Below are 22,331 nucleotides of genomic sequence, written 5' to 3' on the forward strand. Positions count from 1 at the left end.
AGAGACAGAAAGATTTGAGGCAGCCTACATCCACAAAATTTCCGTGGTTAGTTCTCCAAGATGTTCCTTCAAAAACTGCAAGTGTACCTAGAAGAATTTATGCTATTTTTAAGGCAAAAGGTGGTCACACCAAATATTGATTTGATTAGGGTTTCTCCTCTGTTCATTTACTTTTTATTTTGTTAATTGATAAAAATAAACTATTAACACTTCTATTTCTGAAAGCATTCCTAATTTACACCATTTTTTTCACACCTGCCTAAAACATTTGCACAGTACTGTATATAAACAGTATATAAAACAAAAAATTCCCAGAGAAGATAAAAAGGTAGGACAGCAGCTTGAGTTGAGGCTTGGAGATGTTTCAGATTAAAACCTCCACTCAGTCATCAGATAAGAGATAAGTGACTGCTCTGATGAATCAGTGTGTTCTGTAAATAACGACCTCCATTTAGCACAACTAAAAAAGATACAGTGCTAATGATGTGAAAAAGAGATAAGAGATCCTCTTTCTGGCTGGATAGAAGACTACATAATAATAATAAGCAATAATTTATTATGTGCCAAACTTAACCCCTTCCCCCAAAAGCACGTACCCTTACACCCTCTGGTTGAAGGGGATATACCAGGGCCATGGCTGCAGGTGCAGTCATGAACCCACTATAGTTTTTTTCCAACTGTTGATGCTGAAAAATGTAAAAGCAATCAGAGCAGCTAAAAAGCCGCTGGATTGCTTTCACATACACAGAAGGGGGTCCCCCCACTCCTGATGCCTTCCACCCGGCTTCCTGGGCTCTCCTGTTCCACCTGGGAGCCCAGTCTTCTCTATGGTCTAACAAACCCAAAATTGGTATTTTGTCACTTCCAGTTTCTGTCTACTGTAAACAGATAGTTACCAGTCCTATGAAAGCATCTGATCAAACTGATCTTGGTTTGATCAGATGCTTTTAAGGGCAGGGGAGAGATCTGGGGTCTAAAATACCCCAGATATCTCAGTAAAGAGTACCTGTCACTGCCCATGCTATCAAAAGGGATGTTGTTCATCTCTTGTGATAGCAATAAAGTTGATAAAAAATGTGAAAAGACAGTGAAAACATTTTTTTTTTAAATAAAATAAATAATAATAAAACATTTTGAAACATTCATCGTATAAGAGATGCATAAACAGAGGTGCCAAACCACTTGGCAGTGATAGACACAGCATACCAAACGGCCACATACATATATATTTGGAATTGTTGATGTACAGTAATACATAGACATCATAAAACTAGAAGCTTGTTTCTTCAGGAATAGATGTAAATGCAGTGTATCTACAGAATAAAAATATCAATGAGAAATATATAACATGAAGATAAATGCCATAAAGCAGATATGGGGGACCTTACACAAAGAGATCCCACACCCACATATGGATTGAGCCAACATTTAAAAAGCCAATTAACCAACAGGTGGCAGCGAGGTGTGTCTGTCCCAGGAGCTGAAGGAAAGGAACCAGCAAAGACCCTCAAGGGACAGATGGAGGGCAAGTATAACATGGGAGCCAGAAAGTGTAACTTTTGATGTCCCTCAATGTCCAACATGATTGGCAGCTGCAACAAAAGTGTATATCTAAGTAGTCAAATAAGTACTAGGAAGGCCAACCATATATATAGTATATATATGTGAAGGGTCCATAGGTGTGCGCAGCCTATTGCATTAGGGTGTGCACCCCAAAGCTCAAATACATATGCGTGTGTGTGCATGTGTATATGTACTGATGGTGTCAGTAGAGCAGTGGACGGTGTCATAAGGACAGAGATTGGTGTCAGTAGGGCAGTGGACAGTGTCAGTAGTTTTATTTGTATTATTTTTTAAAGATTTTATTTTTTTAAATTTTTTTATTTGGTGAAATATCAGTGGTCTAAACAGGGGGGAATATGCACCACACAAGGCGATTAGGGTGTGCCCAGGCACACCTGGCACACCCTGTTCGCACGCCTATGGAAGGGTCTATATAGTGTATGGCCCAATCAGGTACAGTAATATTATTAAAAATATCTGGGCACTGTTTGTTGTTTTAGAAATCACAGATAAGTTAAAACAAATGGCAAGTAGTAAAGTAAGAAGTTTGATATGTTTGACTAGGTGGTTTGGGCAAAAGAGTGGTTTATATTTTATACTGCATAAGATAGATGTTCTGAGCCCACCCTCCCTTCCGGCCCTAATTTTGTATTTTTTTGGGTCTTTTTTTGGTTTCCTGTTTTTTGGGTTGCTCTTTTTATTGAATCTTTTTTTATTATTTTTTTTTATGTCCAGTACAGTTGGAATAAGCTCATGGAATGTTAGGGGCATGGGTGACCCTGTCAAAAGAGCTGCTGTATTTTCAGAACTGGAGTCCCAGGGTGTTGGACTGATATGCCTGCAGGAAACGCACCTGACGAATGAGTCTAAATTACGAATTAGGGGTAAAAGATTTCAAATGCAATTCCATTCAGTTTACTCCCCCTACTCAAGGGGAGTGAGTATACTGGTTAAAAAAGGGGTGGCGTTTACCTGCAGGGATGTCCGGATCAACACACTGGGTTGCTACATTTTTTTACATTGCCTGATAGTGGGTAGAGCATTTGTTATAGCAAATATATACAGCCCCCCCCCCATTTAAGTTGGAAATACTACATTCCTTGCTGGAATATATGGAGAATAAGATAGGTACCCCGATGATTGAAGTAGGGGACTTTAACGCAGTTCTTGACAGTGGCCAAGACAGGCTTCCATCTGGCGTCTGGACAGCAGGGGCAAAGGAGGGAAGGCTTGCTCAGTTTCTAGAGGAGATCGGGTGGTGTGACCTCTGGAGAACCCGTAATCCAAATGACAGGCAATACTCTTGCTATTCAGGGACACGTTGCACATTATCTCGTATAGATCTAGCCATAGGCAATAAAGAAGCGCATCCCCTAGTGTATAAGATAGAATATTGCCCAAGAGGGATATCAGACCACTCACCCCTGAAACTAGTGGTGAATACCCACGACAGACAAATGCAGAGTCCCTGGACAGTAAATCCAGTATGGTTGGAGGTAATAGGGAGAACGGAAGAAATATCCACTAGTTTAAAAGAGTTTATATCTCACAACTCAGGTACAGCATCGGGGGGGTGGTCTGGGACTCCTTAAAGGCCTTTCTTAGGGGGCTCTTGATCCAACATATAACAAGGGTAAAGAGGAAATCAAGGGCATAGGGAGAATACATTAGAAATGAGGTCATGGAGCTGGAAAGACAATATGTTCTAGATCCCAATCCAGGAACAAGGGAGTTATGGACCAGGAAGCAACAGGATTATAAAGCAGTAATAATTAGAAACGCCGAGAATAGAAGACTTTTTCAGAGACAGAGGTGTTTTGAGGAGGGGGAAAGAGTGGGCCGAATGCTGGCTTTATTGGCAAGCACTTTTCTAATTCTCCATCCTCAATAATCTCTGTGATCAGGTCCCCAAGTGGGGAAATTACAGCTGGCCCTGCGAAGATTAAGGAGACATTTTTTTGACTTCTACAGTACTCTTTACAAGTCAAAGCAGGTTACAGTAAGGGGAGAGATGGACAGATTTCTGGAGGGAGTCGAGTTGCCGATTCTTTCTGCAATAGATAAAGCTAGCCTAGAATCCCCCATAACACTAGAAGAGTTAAAGAGCGCAGTGGCAGACATGCCTAACCATAAATCCCCGGGCCCAGACGGACTCCCCCTGGAGATTTACAAGTATTATGGGGAGGTTTTGCTCCCCACCCTCTTGCGGACATTAGAGGGGGTGACTATAGAAGGTGGATTGCCTGATTCGATGACAGAATCTAATATTATATTTATACAAAAAGAAGGGAAGGATCAACTGGATGTATCTTCATATAGACCGATCTCGCTACTTTGCTCGGATATTAAAATCCTAGCGAAGGTGCTAGCAATCAGGTTAAGTAAATGCATTACTAAGCTGATACACCCAGATCAGGCAGGGTTCATCCCCCACAGATCTACTAGTGTAAACATTAGAAGGGCATACTTGAACTTCCAGACCCCAGTGGAGGGCAAGGATTCCAGAGCTGTCATGTCCTTGGATATAGCCAAGGCATTTGACAGCCTGGAATGGGGGTATCTTTGGGGGATAATGGAGAGATCCGGGTTTGGCCCATCATTTATTAACTGGGTAAAAATCTTGTATAGCTGCCCAACGGCTAAATTAAAGGTTAATAATGAGTATTCAGACAGCCTATCGCTCGAAAGGGGCACAAGGCAGGGGTGTCCGCTATCACCCCTACTATTTGCTCTAGCAATGGAGCCACTGGTGGAGGTCATAAGAAGCTCGTCTGGTCTACGGGTTTTAGGAGGAAAGACGTCGAGGAAAGAATTGCGCTTTACGCAGATGACGTTTTGGTTTTTCTGGGGGACACGGGACCATCTTTGGAAAAAACGATGCAGTTGGTAGAAGGGTTCGGGAGGATTTCGGGCCTTGTAATTAATTGGGAGAAATCACTGCTTTTGCAGATCGACCCAACCATTAGTACCCTCCCTGATGGTATTCCTGGGTTAAATATAACAGATAAGATGAGGTACCTGGGTATAGTAATGACTAATGACCCCAACCACTACATTCGAGACAACTTGGCCCCCCTGCTTGTAAAATTCAAAAAAAAATGTGATATCTGGTGCCGACTTCCCCTATCTATGGCGGGACGAACGAACCTGATTAGAATGATATGGCTACCGCAGTTGCTATATATCCTCCATAACTCCCCGGTATGGATCGGGAGAAAATGGTTTCTGAAAATAAATTACCTATTCAGGGAATTAATATGGAAAAAAGGCCAGGCTAGGATCAGTCTACAAGCACTGCAGTGACCTACTTGTGAAGGGGGATTGGCAGTCCCCCATTCCTATGGCTATTATTTGGCCGCCCAATTACAGCATATTGGGGGATGTGAGCCCCCGGGTGAATTACATGCCAGCAATAAAATAATGTTAGAAGGTAATCCACAAAAGTCCTTGGTGGAAGCATTAGAAGCGGGCTCACTTCAGCGAAAGTTGCCAACATATAAGCTAGTAACTAAAACTTGGCAGATAGTTAAGAAGATCATGGGGTATAGGAGCATCACCGAATTTTCACCTATTTGGTATAATAAATCCCTGTGGGAGTTTTTGTCTATAGAAAGGAATGTCATATGGGAACGCCATGGAATACATAGACTAGTTCATTTGTATAGAGATAATAATCTAAAATCCTTTACAGAGTTGAGATTAGAATATGGAGTTCCGAACAACACATTTTACAGCTACCTGCAGATCAGGCATGCATTAGGCATTCAATTTAGGACCTACCCTATGGAGTGGTGTAAAGCACCACTCCTCAATAAAATAGTCAAAGTAAAAACTACTAAAGGGCTGATTACGGATGTGTATAAGCAGTTATTGGATAAAATGGTAACCCAGCGAACGGCTCCTGACCCCAGGGAGAGGTGGGAGGCGGATGTGGGGGAGTTGACGGACATCCAGTGGAAAAGAATATTGGAACTTGGGCCGACAGTGTCCGTCTCTCCATCACAGAAGGCCTCGCACCTCCTCCTGTTACATAGAGCGTATTACACTCCTAGGAGGTTGTATAGGTTTGGTCGCAGACCAGACGACAAATGTCCTAGGTGTCTGAAGACAGGAGATCTTATACCCATGGTATGGAGGTGCCCAAAATTAGCAAGATATTGGCCGGAGGTCGTTAGAATAATAAACTTCAGGTTGAAAGTCAAACTAGAAATGGACGCTAAGGTGTGTATCTTGGGGTTGGTAAGAAGAAACACGGGGAACGCTAACATAATTACTGCTATAATAAGGTGCCTATACCAGGTGAGAAAATTGATAGCGCAATCCTGGCTCTCAGCAACGCCTCCAACTCCAGGGGAATGGCTTAGGACAATAGACTCCTTGGTCTGGACAGAAAAGACGGTATATACTAAGAAAAGAAACTATAATAAATTTATTAAGATATGGAGGCCTTGGCTCCAGGGGCTAAGTACCCGGTACCTTTTTTGGAACTAATTGCAAAATCTAGGAGGTTTCCTTAGGGAAGGGGAGAACAAAGGCCCATGGTGATCGGACTTGGAGAGAAAAGGCAAGCTCTGCAGTGATATAGGTTGTCCTAGAACACAATAGGGTTCAGTGCTAATAATCTGAGTGCGGTGTCTTTAATGTCGGGGGGAGGGAGGGGGGTGGTATTAGGGGGAGGGTGGGTCGTGAGGGGAATAAGAATGGGAGGGAAGGGAAGAAAAACGGGGGAAAAGTAATTTGTTGCACTCTTTTTTTTCTCCTTTCTGATATATGTATTTATATTCAATACCGTGTGTTACAGCGCCAGCTGCTATAAGGATGCTTACCTTTTTTGTATCTGTATCACAATACGGTGTGTTTTGTATACTTTTTTTCTATGGTTATTAATAAAAAAGATTTAAAAAAAAAAAATATCTGGTAATGAAGTATATACCCGGAAAGCCAACATATATAGGTGTATGTAGTAAATAATGAAAGAGGTCACATAGTATACAAGCCAATCAAGTATGAGTGTGGGTATGGAGACAGATGGGGAGTGAAGTTGTGTAAAGGTGCAAAGCTTTATATTGATATTGGGAGGTCAATACTCCCTTGCTGTCCCCTCCTTACCATATACGGGAGGGGCCACCTATACATGGGCGCCATGTCTGTATGCCAAGCGCGGTAGGCCTGCTCCCCAGCGCCGTTACTGCATTTGGACATACTGTGCCATCCCAGATGGCCGGGGGATGCTCGCACATGCGTGCACCCCCCATCCAGTGGCGAGCATTGATCATGCTCGCCCATTCAGCTAACTGTACATGGCGTTAGGATGGAACCTGCCGTGGCCCTTTTGGGGGTATATATGGAGGGATATGCATTATGGGATTTCTCTCTTCATGGACCCACACTTCACATTTTGAGGATACATATATTATGTTGAAGTGGTTAAAAAACAAACATATTTGTACAAAAATGCTATTGCTATTCTGGTAGGGATGGAGTTTCTCATCTGACCAGGGGCTGAGAGGTGCAAGAAGCTCCCAGTGATGTGCCCCGTGGAGGTAGCATCCCAGGGGTGCCAGAAAAACACTATAGATTTGGGACTCCATAGAGTTTCAACAGTACTTCGTCACATCACTTTTATTTTACTTGCGCACACTTCTTGGGCAGGCCTTTTAACTAGTCTAGAGGAACATTTATAGCAGCTGAAAGGCCTTGGCACTTTTTTTTTTATTATTTATTTATTGCATGAGCACTAGAAATGCACATGTGGGTTTGTTTTTTTTACTCACAGGGACAGAGAATGCAGGTTTTTTAGGCCTGGTCTGATGTCAGGGAAAGGATCTAAGGCCTTTTGTATTCTCTCTTCTCCCATCAGTGGTTTCTCTTTGGATGAGCCCTCACCAAGTGCTTTGTGGACCGTCTCTAACAGGCCCTTAGGGAGGGGAGTCCACCTGCTTTTGGACAAAGTGGACTAGAGTACTTTGCCCCTGTCAGGATCCTTGTGCCCCAGGGGTTTCTGGGACTAAGGCCCTTACTCTTTGGAGGTTGGAATATTCTGTACCCCTGGGCACTTTTTTCCATGTGCTGTGATATCACCTTCACTATTTTAGTTCACAGGGTTTCAACAAGCACTGCACCATAAAGCTGCTTAAAAAAAATTAAAAATCTGTTGGAAAATAATGGTTCCTTTATGAACCCATTTAGCTTGGGGTAGAACTTCCTGTATGGTCACTGAGACAGGAGACCAGGGGAATCTCACTTAAGGTGTACACACTACAAGAAAATCAGGTGAACGATCGTCCAGTTTTCCCCGATGCTTCACAGCAATTCAGAACTGAGTATGGAAATAATGTATGAAAATTCTCGCATGACAAAGGCTTTTTGTTGTTGTTTATTGTTTCTGATCATGCACAGTCTTTCGCATCTGATTTTTCAGTACATATTAAGCAAAAATTGTTCGTTATGTTCACGTACAAGAACATTTTTGGAGTTTGTCCCTTTGGAAATTTTCATTTAGAAAGTCTGAATCGGATGTTGTGTACACACTATCTTAAAATCGAATGATCATGCCTCATATGGGATTTTTCTTTTGATTTTTTTTTTTATAGCGTGTACCACCTCAAGTGTTGTCTAAACAAATATATGGGTGCAAATGCATTGAATACATGATTTTACCTCATACTCTAATGTTTGAAAGCTGTGGTTACTCCAGCTTCAATAAGTACCACCTCTATGAGGTAATTTTGTTATCAGTGGCTGAAAAGGATCTACAGTCTATGTGGTGAAGATAAAGCCCATCCAGTTGCAGAGAGGCAGCCTCAAACATATCACTCACACTGTGCAATATAAACCTATAGATAACATGTACCTTGGCCAGCCTTGCTACTAGACACAGGGCAATGAGACAGCAATCTGGCTCCACTAAAGATAAAACCATACACGGAGAACATTTCTTTCCTGCAACCACGGGTGGGAGTAGCCGTCCCTGCCAGGGGAAGACAGTGATTACCGCTAGTGGCTATAGCAATCGGTCGATCAACTTGGCACATTCAACCTGACCATTAACAGTTTAAATCTTGCCCGGTTCCTGCTGATCCAGCCGAGATTCGAAATGTGTATGGCTGCTAAGGATTCTTGCACTTTGTGGTTCTCCTTATTTTTTTTTTTTAATCAAATCCTTTTTATTATTTTATATGAAAATGACATTAACACAATACAGACAAAACCACAAAAATAGAAATCACACCAAACCAAAACCCCCCCAGGAAAAAAAAAAAATCCCCTTATTTAAGTGCTGTGCCTGCCTGTAGTGGCTCTTTCCCCTCTCCCCACTCTCACAGGCTTTGTGGAGGCAGTGGGAACTATTGGCTCCTGCTGCTGTCAATAAATCCTGTGAGCAGGGAGCAGACGGGCGGGAAATGAGCCTCACTGTGTGTGTTTATGGACAGACATAGACTGGATCAGGAGCGAGCCCACATGCCTGCCGGTGTCTCCACTCTTTGTCTTCTGTGTCTGCCCCCATAGCAAGCGCTTGCTATGGGGGCAGACACAGAAGAGAGAGCAGAAATTGTCAGCAGGGGACCCCAAAAGAGGTGGTTCAAGGTTGCTCCGTGCAATACCATCGCAAATAATTCAATTTTAGTCTCATCTGACCAGAACACCTTTTTACATGTGGCCTCAGAATCTTCAAGGTGCATTTAAGATGGTCAGATGAGACTGAAAATTGAATTATTTGGCTTCAACACCAAACAATATGTCTGGCGGAAATCCAATACAGCTCACCATCCAAATATCACTATTCCTACAGTAAAGCATGGACGTGGTAATATCCTGGTATTGGGTTGTTCCTCTGCAGTAGGGACTGGAGCACTTGTCAGGATAGAAGAAAAATAGATGGGGCAAAATACCATCAAATTCTTGAGGAAATCTGCTGCCCTCTGCCAGAAAGGTGTCAATGGGAAGAAGGTTTACCTTTCAACATGACAATAATCCAAAGCACACAGCAAAAATGACCACACAGTGGTTGAAGGAGAAAAAGGTGAATGTCCTTGCATGGCCTAGTCAGAGCCAAGACTTAATCAGAAGCTCCAGCCAAAAGGCTTGTTTGCCTCCTCCAATGCTATATTTGGCACCTTTCGTGGGGGGGGGTACCTGGTTTTGACAGGTACTCGCTCCCACTTCTGGCTGATCTCGCCACGGCAAAGTCATCAGGAAGTTTGGCCCCTCTCCTCCTTCCCCCGTCGGCAGGCCATTTGCAAAGTGGAAAGCGAATCGCGCATGCGCAGTAGGGAACTGGTCGTGACAAGGCTTCACTGCAGGTTTCCCTTAGTGGAGATGCCGGCGGCAGCACCCGGCAGCCATTTGAAAAATCAGCTGGGGTGAAGAAACTGCTGTATTCGAGGACAGGTAAGTGTCCTAATTTTAAAAAGTCAGCAGCTACAGTATTTGTAGCTGCTGACTTTTAATTTTTTTCTGAAAGAGCCTGGAGCTCCTCATTAAATACCATTGAAAATCTGTGAAATGACTTGAAGACTGCAGTCCACAAACGGTCACCATCAAATTTAACTGAACTTAAGCAGTTCTGCAAAGAAGAGTGGGCAAATATTGCAAAGTCTAGATGTGCAGTTAGTAGAGATATATCCCCACAGACTAAAAGCTGTAATTAAAGCAAAATGTGGGCCAACAAAATACTGACATAAGGTGGCTGATCCTTTTTCCAACTCAGTGATTCTGTTTTTTATTTTTATTTTATTTTTTTGACATATTCGTGTTATATCTTTCACTTGGATATTATAAGTTGCATGAGGTTTAACATGTTCGTGTGTTAGAAGGGGTCTAGTGCAGTGAGAGTTCTGGTCACAGTACTTCAAATTAGTGATTACCTGACCAATGTACATCAAAAGCTGCAACTAGTTTCATTGTTCATTAAGAAAGTGTATCAGATGGACAGCACTATGGCTCAGTGAACAATACTGTGTACTTGCTGCAATGCAGGCCCAGGTATCCATTCCCACCAGGGAGACATGGAGCGTGCATGGTTGGTTGGCTGGTTTCATTTGGGAGCTGCACTATTCCTTATATCTAGAAACATCCCCAGTATATTAGTGCTCATGTATTTATGTTGTAGGGACATTTCATTATAAGACTCTTTTAGGGCTAGTTTACACTTGTTTTAAAACAAGGCTTCGGACGCACTTTGTTAAAGCTCTCTGAATGCTAGTAAAAAGCTCCTGTCAATAAATAAAATGGTTAGCTTATAGTGCTGTTTACACCTTGTTTACCCCTTGCTTTTGCTTGGTGCTTCGATGAGGTTTTGGTGGGGCTTCAATGGGGCTTCGATGAGGCTTTTGCGAAGCTTCGATGAGCTTCAATGAGGCTTCGGTGAGGCTTCAGTGGGGCTTCAAGCGAGTTTTGCCATGGATTACTATGGAGGCTTTGAAGACGTTTTGAAGCACAACTAAAGCGACAATGGGGTATAATTTTTGAAGCGAAGCCGAAGCAAAGCAAAGCAAAAGCAAGGTGTAAACAGGACTGTAATCTAACCATTTTATTTAGCGACAGGAGCTTTGACTGGCAATCAGAGAGCTTTAACAAAGCATGTCCGAAGCCTTGTTTTGAAGCAAGTGTAAACTAGCCCATAATTTATGTTGAAGCTGAAGTTTCAGTGTTTTCTGTAAAGACAAAATAGCGTTTTTTTTAAATTAATAAGCCCACTAAAACATTTTATAAACCTAACTGGTGTGTTTTTACACTAAAAGGCAAACACAGTTAAATGATACTAAACAATATCCCTTTTCTCCACAAATAATCCATACACATCCACTACTTAATTGCCCTGTAACCTAATTTTAATGAAATTGTTTCTTACTATATTTTTCTGCCTCCTTGTAACGTCCTCTGTGAGCTCCCAAACCTCTCCTTTTCATCTTCACTTCCTTTTGTTTGGAACGAGCAGTGCAAATTAGTGGAGGTCATGCACACTACAACAAATCTCATAGTCACTAGTCCATCTTCAGAGCCAGCAAGATAGGGTGGCTAGGTTTCTACAAACAGAGAGATCATGGAGAACAAACATAGCCACCCTCTAACAAGAGGCCAGATGACAGAAGCAAAAAAGGAGGCTGAGAACAATGGAAGGTACGTTTTTAAGTTAAGAATACATTCTTGAATAGATTATTTTAAACCAGAGATTAGTGTCGCATTTAGTGTCCAGAGAACAATATTTTGACATAGAATATTGATCCAACTGCTTTGAAGGGTCAGGAGTCATTTGTTTCCTCTTGTAATCCAAAACTGACAGCAATTCCACGGGGAGCTTTGTTTTATCTTATTCTGGACCACCCTTTGCAGCTATAACAGCTTCAACTCTTATGGGAAGGCTGTCCACAAGGTTTAGGAGGAATGTTTGATCATCCTTCCGGAAGCGCATTTGTGAGGTCAGGCACTGATGTTGGAGAGAAGGCTCACAGTCTCCGCTCTAATTCATCCCAAAGGTATTCTGTCGGGTTGAGGTCCTCCACCCCAAACTTGCTCATCCATGTCTTTATGGACCTTGTTTGTGCACTGGTGCACAATCATGTTGCAACAGGAAGGGGCCATCCCGAAACTGTTCTCACTAAGTTGCGAGTATGAAATTGTCCAAAATGTCTTGGTATGCTGACGCCTTAAGAGTTCCCTTCACTGAAACTAAGGGGGCAAGCCCAACCCCTGAAAAACAACCTGTCAGGGCTGGGCTCAGCCCTTCCTTCTCAGAGCTGGCCGCCCAGCTGTCGGCTAATTGCCAGCTACTATCTCTCCACAGTTACTCAGCTGTTGATGATATCCTGCTCGTCAGTCCTGCCTACTTAAGCCGTTCAGCCCAGTGGATCTCTGCCTTCGCCTTGGTCAACATCACAGAAACTATCTCCTGCGTTCCTGTTTAAAGACTTGCTTAGCTGACATCTCTTCTGGCTCCAGATCCTGCTTGCTGTTCCACTACATTGATCCCTGACTTCTGGCTTGGTTGACTATCCGTTCTGGTTACTGAACTTTGGCTATGTTTTGACTACATTTGTTCTTTTTACTTTTATTATTAAACAAGTGTGATTTAACTGTACTCCAAGACAGTCTGATTTTATGGTTTCTGACACAACCCCACACTATAATCCCCCTTCCACCAAATGATTCGGACCAGTGCACAAAGCAAGGTCCATAAAGACATGGATGAGCTCGTTTGGGGTGGAGGGACTTGACTGGCCTACACAGAGTCCTAACCTCAACCCAACAGAACACCTTTGGGATGAATTAGAGCGGAGACTGCGAGCCAGGCCTTCTCATCCAACATCAGTGCCTGACCTCACAAATGTGCTTTTGGAAGAATGGTCAAACATTCCCATAGACACATGCCTAATCCCTGTGGACAGCCTTCCTAGAAGAGTTGTGGCTGTTATAGCTGCAAAGGGTGGGCCAACGCAATATGGAACCCTACGGACTAAGCCTGGGATGCCATTAAAGTTCACATGTGTGTAAAGGCAGGTGTCCCAATACTTTTGGTAATATAGTGTATATGTGTTTCATGTTACCACTATGGCATGGCAATGCAAATAATAGGCAAATTCTGTAGCTGTGCTCTGTATACTGTATGTATAGTACAGTATAATAAACTATTCTACTCACTTTTCAGGCATTTTCATCTACTGCAATGCTGAATGTACATGCAAATCATCTGCTACTGCTTATACAAACTTAGCTTGGAAAAAAAGTCATTTACCTGCGAAATTTAGAAAGACTTAGCTCATTTGACTAAAGCTCTGAAGCGTACAAGCTTTGGATGTCAAATATACAAACAATGCACCTTATAACCAGATCAAAGAAAGCTGCCAATCTACATATTAATTGCTGTATTAAGTTTTTTCCCAAATTAAATATAAGTAGATACCACAAGTGATTAAATAATTATTGTACTATGTATGAGCATGACTTATTTGTTCAGTGTAATAGTGAGTATCACTCAGACAATGCATTTATGCAGAACAGCCTGTATCAGAAATTGTGACATGTAAATATACATTAGTAAATATTACACTTACCTCTTGGAGTGTTTTTTATTGCACCAACCAGCTGTGGTGAATATCCTATGATACGTTTTTTTTCCCCCCAGAGGTAAAACTTCACTTTAGCTCCTGACTAACATCTCCCTTAGACCAAAGCAAAATGGTCCAGGTGCACATTCCAAGTCATCCATCTCAAAGTGATGACAGCCAGCCAACCCTTGTGTAATAAGGACATCAGAGCTACAGGTGCCCTCTAGTGGCTTTAAGAAATGAATATGTATACTTTGACATCACAATAGTGTATGTGTTGGGTTTTATGATATTTTATTGACATTATGCAAAACTATAAAATTATATGATAGCATATGTAAACACCCATTGATGGAATTATTCAATCTACCCTCTCATTTTATGGCTCTTGGTGACTTTGCACTATTGTCACTTCTTTCACTGCAGGAATAGTCTCACTTCTCATTCTAAACTTTTTAGAATATAAGATGAAAAATAAGAATGAGAGTCCCTTGTACAGCTGTGGCTGAAGATGGGAACTTAAACACAGATCTCACCGTGGGAGTTACCAAAAAAAGATAAGAAGCAGTGGGTGGTCCAACCCTCTGTAAAACTAAATTAAAAAATAATGTCCAAATAATGAAAGGTCAAGTTAAATAGAATTTTTGACTAGGCTCACTTTTTATGGAATTGCACGTCTCAACATATGGAACATCTAGAGAGCCATAAAATGAAACAGGGCTAGAGGATACCTACTTCCAAAGTAGAAGACAAGATTCAGTTATGAAACCCCCAAGTTTGTGCACAGTGGTCCTTGTGTGCAAAAATATCTTAAAGGGTAACTCAACTTTCAAGAAAAAATTTATAGCAAAAAAATTTATATATAATATACAATTTCAGTACACTATTTTTTTTTTTTTTAATTTTCACGAAAATGGAATAACATTAAATTCACCCACGCAAAATAATTCCATGAAGTTTTCAAACATATAAGAGTTATGCCGCGTACACACGGTCGGACTTTTCGTCTACAAAAGTCCGACAGCCTGTCCGACAGACTTCCGGCGGACTTCCGGCGGACTTTCGGCGGACTTGCAGCAGACTTTCTAACGAACGGACTTGCCTACACACGACCACACAAAAGTCCGACGGATTCGTACGTGATGACGTACACCGGACTAAAATAAGGAAGTTCATAGCCAGTAGCCAATAGCTGCCCTAGCATGGGTTTTTGTCCGTCGGACTAGCACACAGACGAGCGGATTTCGGGGTCCGTCGTAGTTACGACGTAAAGATTTGAAGCATGTTTCAAATCTAAAGTCCGTCGGATTTGAGGCTGAAAAAGTCTGCTGAAAGTCCGGAGAAGCCCACACACGATCGGATTACCAGCCAGCTTTAGTCCGTCGGCGTCCGTTGGACTTTTGTAGATGAAAAGTCCGACCGTGTGTACGCGGCATTAGAACATTCTCAAATCAACCAATGGAAAGGTCTGGGGGTTCCGCCATGAAGTCTACACAACTATCTTTAGACTCCAACTAGGACAGAACATCCTAGAATCCAAGTGGAGACAGGAACATAGAAAGAGTAAAGCAAGTTAAAGGCGAATAAGAATGAAAAAGGAAAAAGGGAAGGTAAAGAAAGAGATGCAGTAAGAGTGGTCCTCACAGACTCAGGGGCAGGTCAGGTGATATATTATGACTAAACTAAAAGGATGTAAAGATGAGAAATCATAATGAGGCCATGGTTCCCACATCTTAAGAAATTTAGAATGGGAGTCGTTTAAGATATTGGGTATTTTTTCATTAAGCATTGGTCATGGGGTCTTTCACTTCCCAAAAAGGGACAGAGGGTTTCTTCCAGGCTTTGGGTATGGTCTGTTTGGCAGTCAAAAATAAACAAGTCGCCAGTTTTAGTTCATATGAGAAAATGCCTGAGATTGGGCAATGCAATAGGGCTGATTTTGCATCCTTATGGATTGTTAAGTGGAATAGTGTTTAGAGTAATAAAAAACAAAAAGTTCAGCGCAACACCTCTAATAAAAAATATTAGATAGAAGTATATATATCTATCATACAGTATGATATAAAACCACACAGAAAAAAAATTTATATTTGTGATTATATCTCTCATAATACGTACTGTATGTACACAGTGTGACTTTTTTTGAAATATTTTTTATTAGAGGTGTTGTGCTGAACTTTTCAGTTTTTTTAATACCCATATTTGGTGTGGGAATGCATGTCAGGGAGTAGCGGCAACCCTACACACATTTTTTCCATATAGCATTATACAGTATATCAGATTTAGTTATTTATATATATTATTTTGTGTGAGTAGCTTGGTGATTTTATTGTAGTAGTGTTTAGAGTAAACCAAAGACCCTTGACCAAAATCCAAGCATTTTTGGACAGGACCACCAGATATGTAGGACATCCCCACACTGTCCACAACCTCGAAAGCACCTACCGCTGCAATGAGGGTTCGCGTGAGCTATGTGGACAGGGACCCAGTATCACCTGAAAAGAATCATATATTGACTCAAGAATAGTTGTGTTGAAGGAACATTTAGCTATTGCCGACCATGCTTTGCTCCAGTCCTCTACATCTATAGAAGTTGCAAAATCTCATTCCCAGTGACCTGAATAGGAGATGGTCGATAAAGAATTCCAGCTATTCAGTGTGGCATAAATAACAGAGATAAGTCCTGGTGACCAGATAGAATGCAACACGTGTTTGAAGGTCGCTTTCTGAAAGGGGAAATAAGTTACTTGATGTACAGTACATGCGTAAACCCATAGGATGACCACCATATGAATGCTCTTGGTTGTACCATGCCCAGCAGAATTATCTTTCCTTTTCAATCTACAGCCACTGTAAAATTCTGTAAAATTCAATGCAATATGGCAACCTGCATTCCTTCTGTACACAGTTGGTATACAGAACTTTCCCAGAAATGTAATTTACGGCTTGTGTGATTGGCTCATGGATTTTTCCAAAAGTCTGCACTAAGATACAGTACAAATCAAATTTTAGGAATCTTCTGCAATAGGAGTCATATTTTTGGTGAGATACTCCCTAAGGGATGCGGAGCCTGCAACTTTCCTTACTAGAACACTGTAAGTGCATCAGCTGATTATATTGAAAACAGACACTTACATTCAGGAATCAGTATTCCATGACATAGTTTAACATAAAGGAGGTTATGAATAAGCGAAACATGTCAACCTTGGGCTTGTTCCCCACTTGTATATGATTCTGCTCTGCTTGTTGGAATTTTATAACCTGAATAAAGCGGATCTTTTGGATTGTGGCCGTCCGGGATTTCTCTTGTTTGTCTACAATGTAACATGAAGCTTTTCCTTAAACCGGAACTAAATTGCATCTGAGCACCACACACCAAAAACGTGATTTAATTCATTTTTAATATTTAGAGCAAATTCCCCCATCCATCCAAGTCTATGTGATTTATTTTGTTGAAAAATCACTTTGAAAAACACCCCCTAGCATTTCTGGCCATGGCCATCTTGAGTATAGGCAGATAATTCATGAAGCATTTACTTCCTGGAATCCATCTGCCCTTAGCTCAGGCACACAGGCAAGAGAGTGAGAGTTGAGAAAACCCCTCCTGCAGACTCCTGGAATGCATGACAACATGTGCCTAGGCCTGGAAACCAGGAAGTAACTGAAGAGATGTAAAAATAAAAAAAAAGTTAGAACAAGTAAATATGAACTACTTTTCTATCCATTTACTAATGCTAGCAACATAAGGAATAAAAATAGCCAATGTTGTTTGAGTGAGTGAAGTTCCGCTTTAACCGGTTCCCCGACTGGCTCACATACTTTTACTGCGGCACAATGGCACCTCTGCGCGAAACCCCGTACGGGTTTCCCTTTAAGAGTGCGCGGCCGCTGCACGGCGGGGGACCCCATGTGCGTGGCTGGCAACACGCGATCGCGTGCACGAGAGCCAGCACAGGGATTGGTGTGTGTAAACATACAAATCCCTGTTCTATCAGGGGTGAGGAGACATATCGTTGTTCCTACTAAGTAGGAACAACGATATGTCTCCTCCCCCAGTCAGTCCTATTCCCATACAGTTAGAACACATCTAGGGAACACACAGTTAACCCCTTGATCACCCCCTAGTGTTAACCCCTTCCCTACCAGTGACATTTACACAGTAATCAGTGCATATTTATAGCACTGATCGCTGTATAAATGTCAATGGTCCCAAAAATGTGTCAAAAGTGTCCGATCTGTCCTTCGCAATACCGCTAAAATCGCAGATCACCGAAATTACTAATATTAGTAATAACTAATAATAATAGTAATAACTAATTACTAATAAAAATGCCATAAAAATGCTATAAATCTTTCCCATAGTTTGTAGATGCTATAACGTTTGCGCAAACCAATCAATATACGCTTATTGCGATTTTTTTTCCCAAAAACATGTAGAAGAATATATATTGGCCTAAACTGATGAAGAAATTTGTTTTTTTAAAAACATTTTTGGGGATATTTATTATAGCAAAAAGTAAAAAATATTGTTTTTTGTTCAAAATTGACGCTCTTTTTTTGTTTATAGCGCAAAAAATAAAAAACACAGAGGTGATCAAATACCACCAAAAGAAAGCTCTATTTGTGGGAAAAAAAGGACGCAAATTTAGTTCGGGTACAGCATTGCATGACCGCACGATTGTCAGTTAAAGCAACGCAGTGCCAAATTGTAAAAACTGCTTGTTGTTTGTTAAATTCCTTGCAATGTGTATTGATCACGCAGAGGGGATTGTTTTTTTCTCAACAAAAGTGGGGTTATTTTTTAAATACATGCTGTTCTCCACAACAACTAAGTAGGTCCCTTCTTTCTTGTATCAAAAACAGGAAAAGAATAATGAATCTTTGCTGTGGGGGATAGATATTTCTTATTTCAGCAGCTTTAATACGCATGCCATATCGTTTCATATGCAAATAAATAAAAACAAAATACATAAACAGCTTGCTGTTACAAAATATACTTTATTTACATATAACAAAAAATATTTTAATTATATTAAAATACGCATATACTGTATATATATAAATATATATATATTCGAAGGCACAAAACTATAATTTTACAGGTATGCAAACCAGTGGTGGCCTCCCCTGCTTGGCGGCGGCCTCCCGTTCTCCTGGTCATCACGGCGGCGGCTTCCATTTGCTCCCTGGTGGCCAATCGAGAGTCTTCTCTTTTTGGCCAATCGGAAAACAGGTCTCACACCCGCTTCTGATTGGCCGGATTGAGGATCAGTGTTTCAACAGCAAATATTCATTTGCTGTTGTAACACACCTGGGGGGGGGCTCCAGACGCATCCTCTGTGACCCAAGCCCACCTTATTTTGAAGCCTATTAGATCCTCTGGCTCTGACCCTGGCCACTGTAATTCATGCGCCCTGTGCCCTGAAAGAGGCCGGACGCATAAATATTCATGCTATGCATGAATCTATCCATCATGCATATAGGGGGTGGTGAGGAGAGAGGGGGCAGCGCCCAGGCGCTCCTAATGCACAGGCCGCCACTGATGCAAACATTAGTACCTTTAGCTAATGATTACTGCTCTATGAGACAGTGAAGCTAGGGATCTAGGGATACCTTTTAATGTTGGCACACAATGGAAAGATTAATGGAGGCTGAAAGTGTTTGGTGGCACATTGACAAGTGATCTGTATTTCCAAAGCAGTGAACAGAAATCACTGGTCATGTGCCAAGAGTGCATGTTAATCACAAGTATATGACCTTAGTGACTTTGTAAAATTTTCTTTGTTTTGAATAGAGTGGGGAAGATGCAGAGTTTTTGTCACATTTTTATTACAGTCTGTGTTTCCATTAAAGGTATTTCCTGGGGACAGTGGAGAGAAGAAATCTCACTGTTGGAAATTGTCACAAGAACAAGACGTGAAATCTCCAAAACAGGAAACCTGCCCCAAAGGCAACTGTCAAAAGAGGGATTTCCTTAACCTTTGGTGAAATTCCGCTCATTTTGATGGGAGTCACCAAGACAGGAAATATGTGGAAGTCTCCCCAACTTAGACACAGATAGCAATAAACACTTGGTTTATAATTTAATCCTTTTCCACTCTATTAAGAAAACAAATGTCTTAAATTCCCTGTAATGCTATCTATATTTTTACCTATGGAGAGGAGGGACTTTCAGTAGTGTAAGATTTCAGAAAGCACAGTTTTTTTTTTAAAGTAGACCCATCCATAGCTTTTCAAGTCTGCATTATTAAATTCCTTACATGTCACAATATCATTTTTTGATCTCTATTTACCATGAGCTGCAATCAAGTGACTGTACCTGGGTATAGTCTGCCATGTAAAGAATTTTCTGGATATTGTAAATTGAATTTTGTTGATAGGTTGAGCACCATAATAGCAGGATCTTTTCATGTTTTAGTTATAACACATCTGGCAGCCATACAAATAAAATTGATTTTAATGTACTAATGTGTTTACACAGACCCAAAGCACGTCTAGCAAACAAGCGCACTCCATGGATCAGGATCAAAGATGGTGGTGGCTTTCTGAGTAGAAAGGAAAATGAGGACATTGTAAAGGGCTCGTTTCCACTGTTTTAGTTTGCCTGTGGTGGAGTTAAAAAACAAACCACACAGAAACAGCAATGAAAAGTTTGTACAGTTTCCATTTATGCATATCTCTGGGTAAGCAAAAATTTCTGCAGGTTGTATATAGGCAAAATGCAGCTTGATGCTTTTTCCCTGCGTTTTTTAACGGGTGCATGATCATTGTTTTCAATAGACCAAATTACAAGCCAAAAGCAAAATGCATATTTAAAAAACGAATGGCCGCTTAGTTGTTCCACCTATACCTTTCAGCCAGTGGTAGCCTCCTTGTAAAATACGTTAGTTGGCAGGCTATGTCTAGTTGATTTTTGCTTGTTTTTTGGTTACTAATGACAGTGGTTTAATATGACACAGGCAGGGAACTATAACTTTCAGAATAAGAAGTTAAGATGGCCATAGACTGATCAAAATTCAGCTGGTTCAGCGGGGACTAGCCAAATTTTGATCAGTGTATGTCTGTCCCTGCTCGACATCGTTTGATCGAATTCTATTAAAGGAACATGCTGGAAAACTTTTGTCGATCTGCAGGTGTCGCTGTTTTGTTTTATTCAGCCCTCTGGCTAAACAAAAGAAATGACCCATCTATGGCCAGCTGAAGTATAGGGGGCTTTTTCAGTTTTAGAAACACATACGGTTTGCTCTTGGCTTGCTCCATTTTGTACAGTATGTGCTTTACTTCTGGTTTGCATGCTGGGCCACCAGAAATAAAAATGTAAACATATTCTAATAAAATGGAAGCATAAAAGCTGCCAGTTGCATTTTTTTATAAATTGAAACCTACAGAAATGCAAAGATGGAAATTCTACCATTGAATATAATGATAAAAAAATGTCCATTTTACATCTGAGTGGGTTGGATTTTTACCAAAGTGCAGGCAAACAGCAACAATGGAAATGGGCCCTAGATATATCCTCAGTACAGATCTCATATAACATAAACTAAAACTGATATTAGATCTGTTGAGGGTTTGAAAATTAATTTCCACCCCATAGAGTAATTAAGATACATTTTTTTTCATTGAGAACCTTTTTGTGATCATAAAAATCACCAAGCATTTTTGTTAACTAAAGTCAAACTGCTTCAGTGATCTATTGCAAATGATATGTTGTACTGTTTCATATTCACACTATACAGCTAAACATATTTCAAGAGGAACATTTCAGATCAATTAGTTAAAGACACCAAGAATATTTCCGAGTATGTTCTTCATTAGGTGATTCTTCCAGCCACAACCCCATTTCTGTCTTCTGTAAAATAAATACAAACATAGTTACTTTCTCATAGGCATAGCACAGTCCCTGGAATTCATAAGACAAGTGTGTCATAGATGGAGATGGATGAGATGGGCTTTGCCTTGCCCAGAGATGGACTTTAAGGAAAATTCAGATTTTAGGTTCACTTTAATAGTTCACAAAAACGTGCTTTACAGCTTACCTGAGACATCACTTCCTTCCATGTGTACATCTTTGGGGATAAACTTCTGTTTTTCCAGGACAAGAGACCTGATGTAAGAGAAGCAAGTCACTGTTTATCTGTCCTTTCATTATGCTGATTAAAAACAAAAAGATTTGAAGTAATGGAAATATAACAGAGACTTTACTCGAGTCAGGGTAGAAGATTAGATAAGGTTAAACTAGTATTCCAAAATAAAATAATAAAATCACATACCGGAATGATCTGGCTTGGGTGATAAACTGGCGAGCTTGGTCTATTTCCTTAGCAAGTTTTTTCAGATCATCACCTTCAAATATTGGAAGAACAGGATCCTGGGTGATAGCCAAGTAGAGAAAGAAGTGTTATTACCATACAACATTTATTTCAGGAATAAACCTATCTGCACTTGCCTTTACTGTGATAAGGCAATAATACTTTGGATACTGTACAAAAAATAGACATTTCAGCAAATACAATAAAAATGCCATATCCTATATTGCAGTTTAAAGGAAGGTATCTGCACATTAGGGGGTCTACTTATCAATGTTTACAACCAAGAGTTACACATTTTACCTAAAATTCACTTAAGAGAAATGTGTACATTTAGGGTGAAAACATTTATAAATGAACCTTACATGTTTTCAGGTGAGCTTTATTTATCTGGCTGAGCAGCACCATTGAG

At 40.9% G+C, this 22,331-nt stretch overlaps 1 protein-coding gene across 1 annotated transcript in view; it reads right to left on the minus strand.

The window, feature by feature from the left end:
• Nucleotides 1-18,606: 18,606 nt before the first annotated feature.
• VWA3A (von Willebrand factor A domain containing 3A) overlaps nt 18,607-22,331 on the minus strand; it is a 138,169-nt gene continuing 134,444 nt past the window's right edge. The window contains exons 32-34 of the mRNA XM_073591043.1: nt 21,884-21,981; nt 21,650-21,717; nt 18,607-21,462 (exon numbers count right to left, since the gene is read on the minus strand). Coding sequence (XP_073447144.1) covers nt 21,425-21,462; nt 21,650-21,717; nt 21,884-21,981 — 204 coding nt within the window. The 3' untranslated portion in view covers nt 18,607-21,424. The remainder of the gene's footprint in view (nt 21,463-21,649; nt 21,718-21,883; nt 21,982-22,331) is intronic.

This window comes from Aquarana catesbeiana, linkage group LG06, assembly GCF_042186555.1.
Source record: "Aquarana catesbeiana isolate 2022-GZ linkage group LG06, ASM4218655v1, whole genome shotgun sequence".
Taxonomy (NCBI): domain Eukaryota; kingdom Metazoa; phylum Chordata; class Amphibia; order Anura; family Ranidae; genus Aquarana; species Aquarana catesbeiana.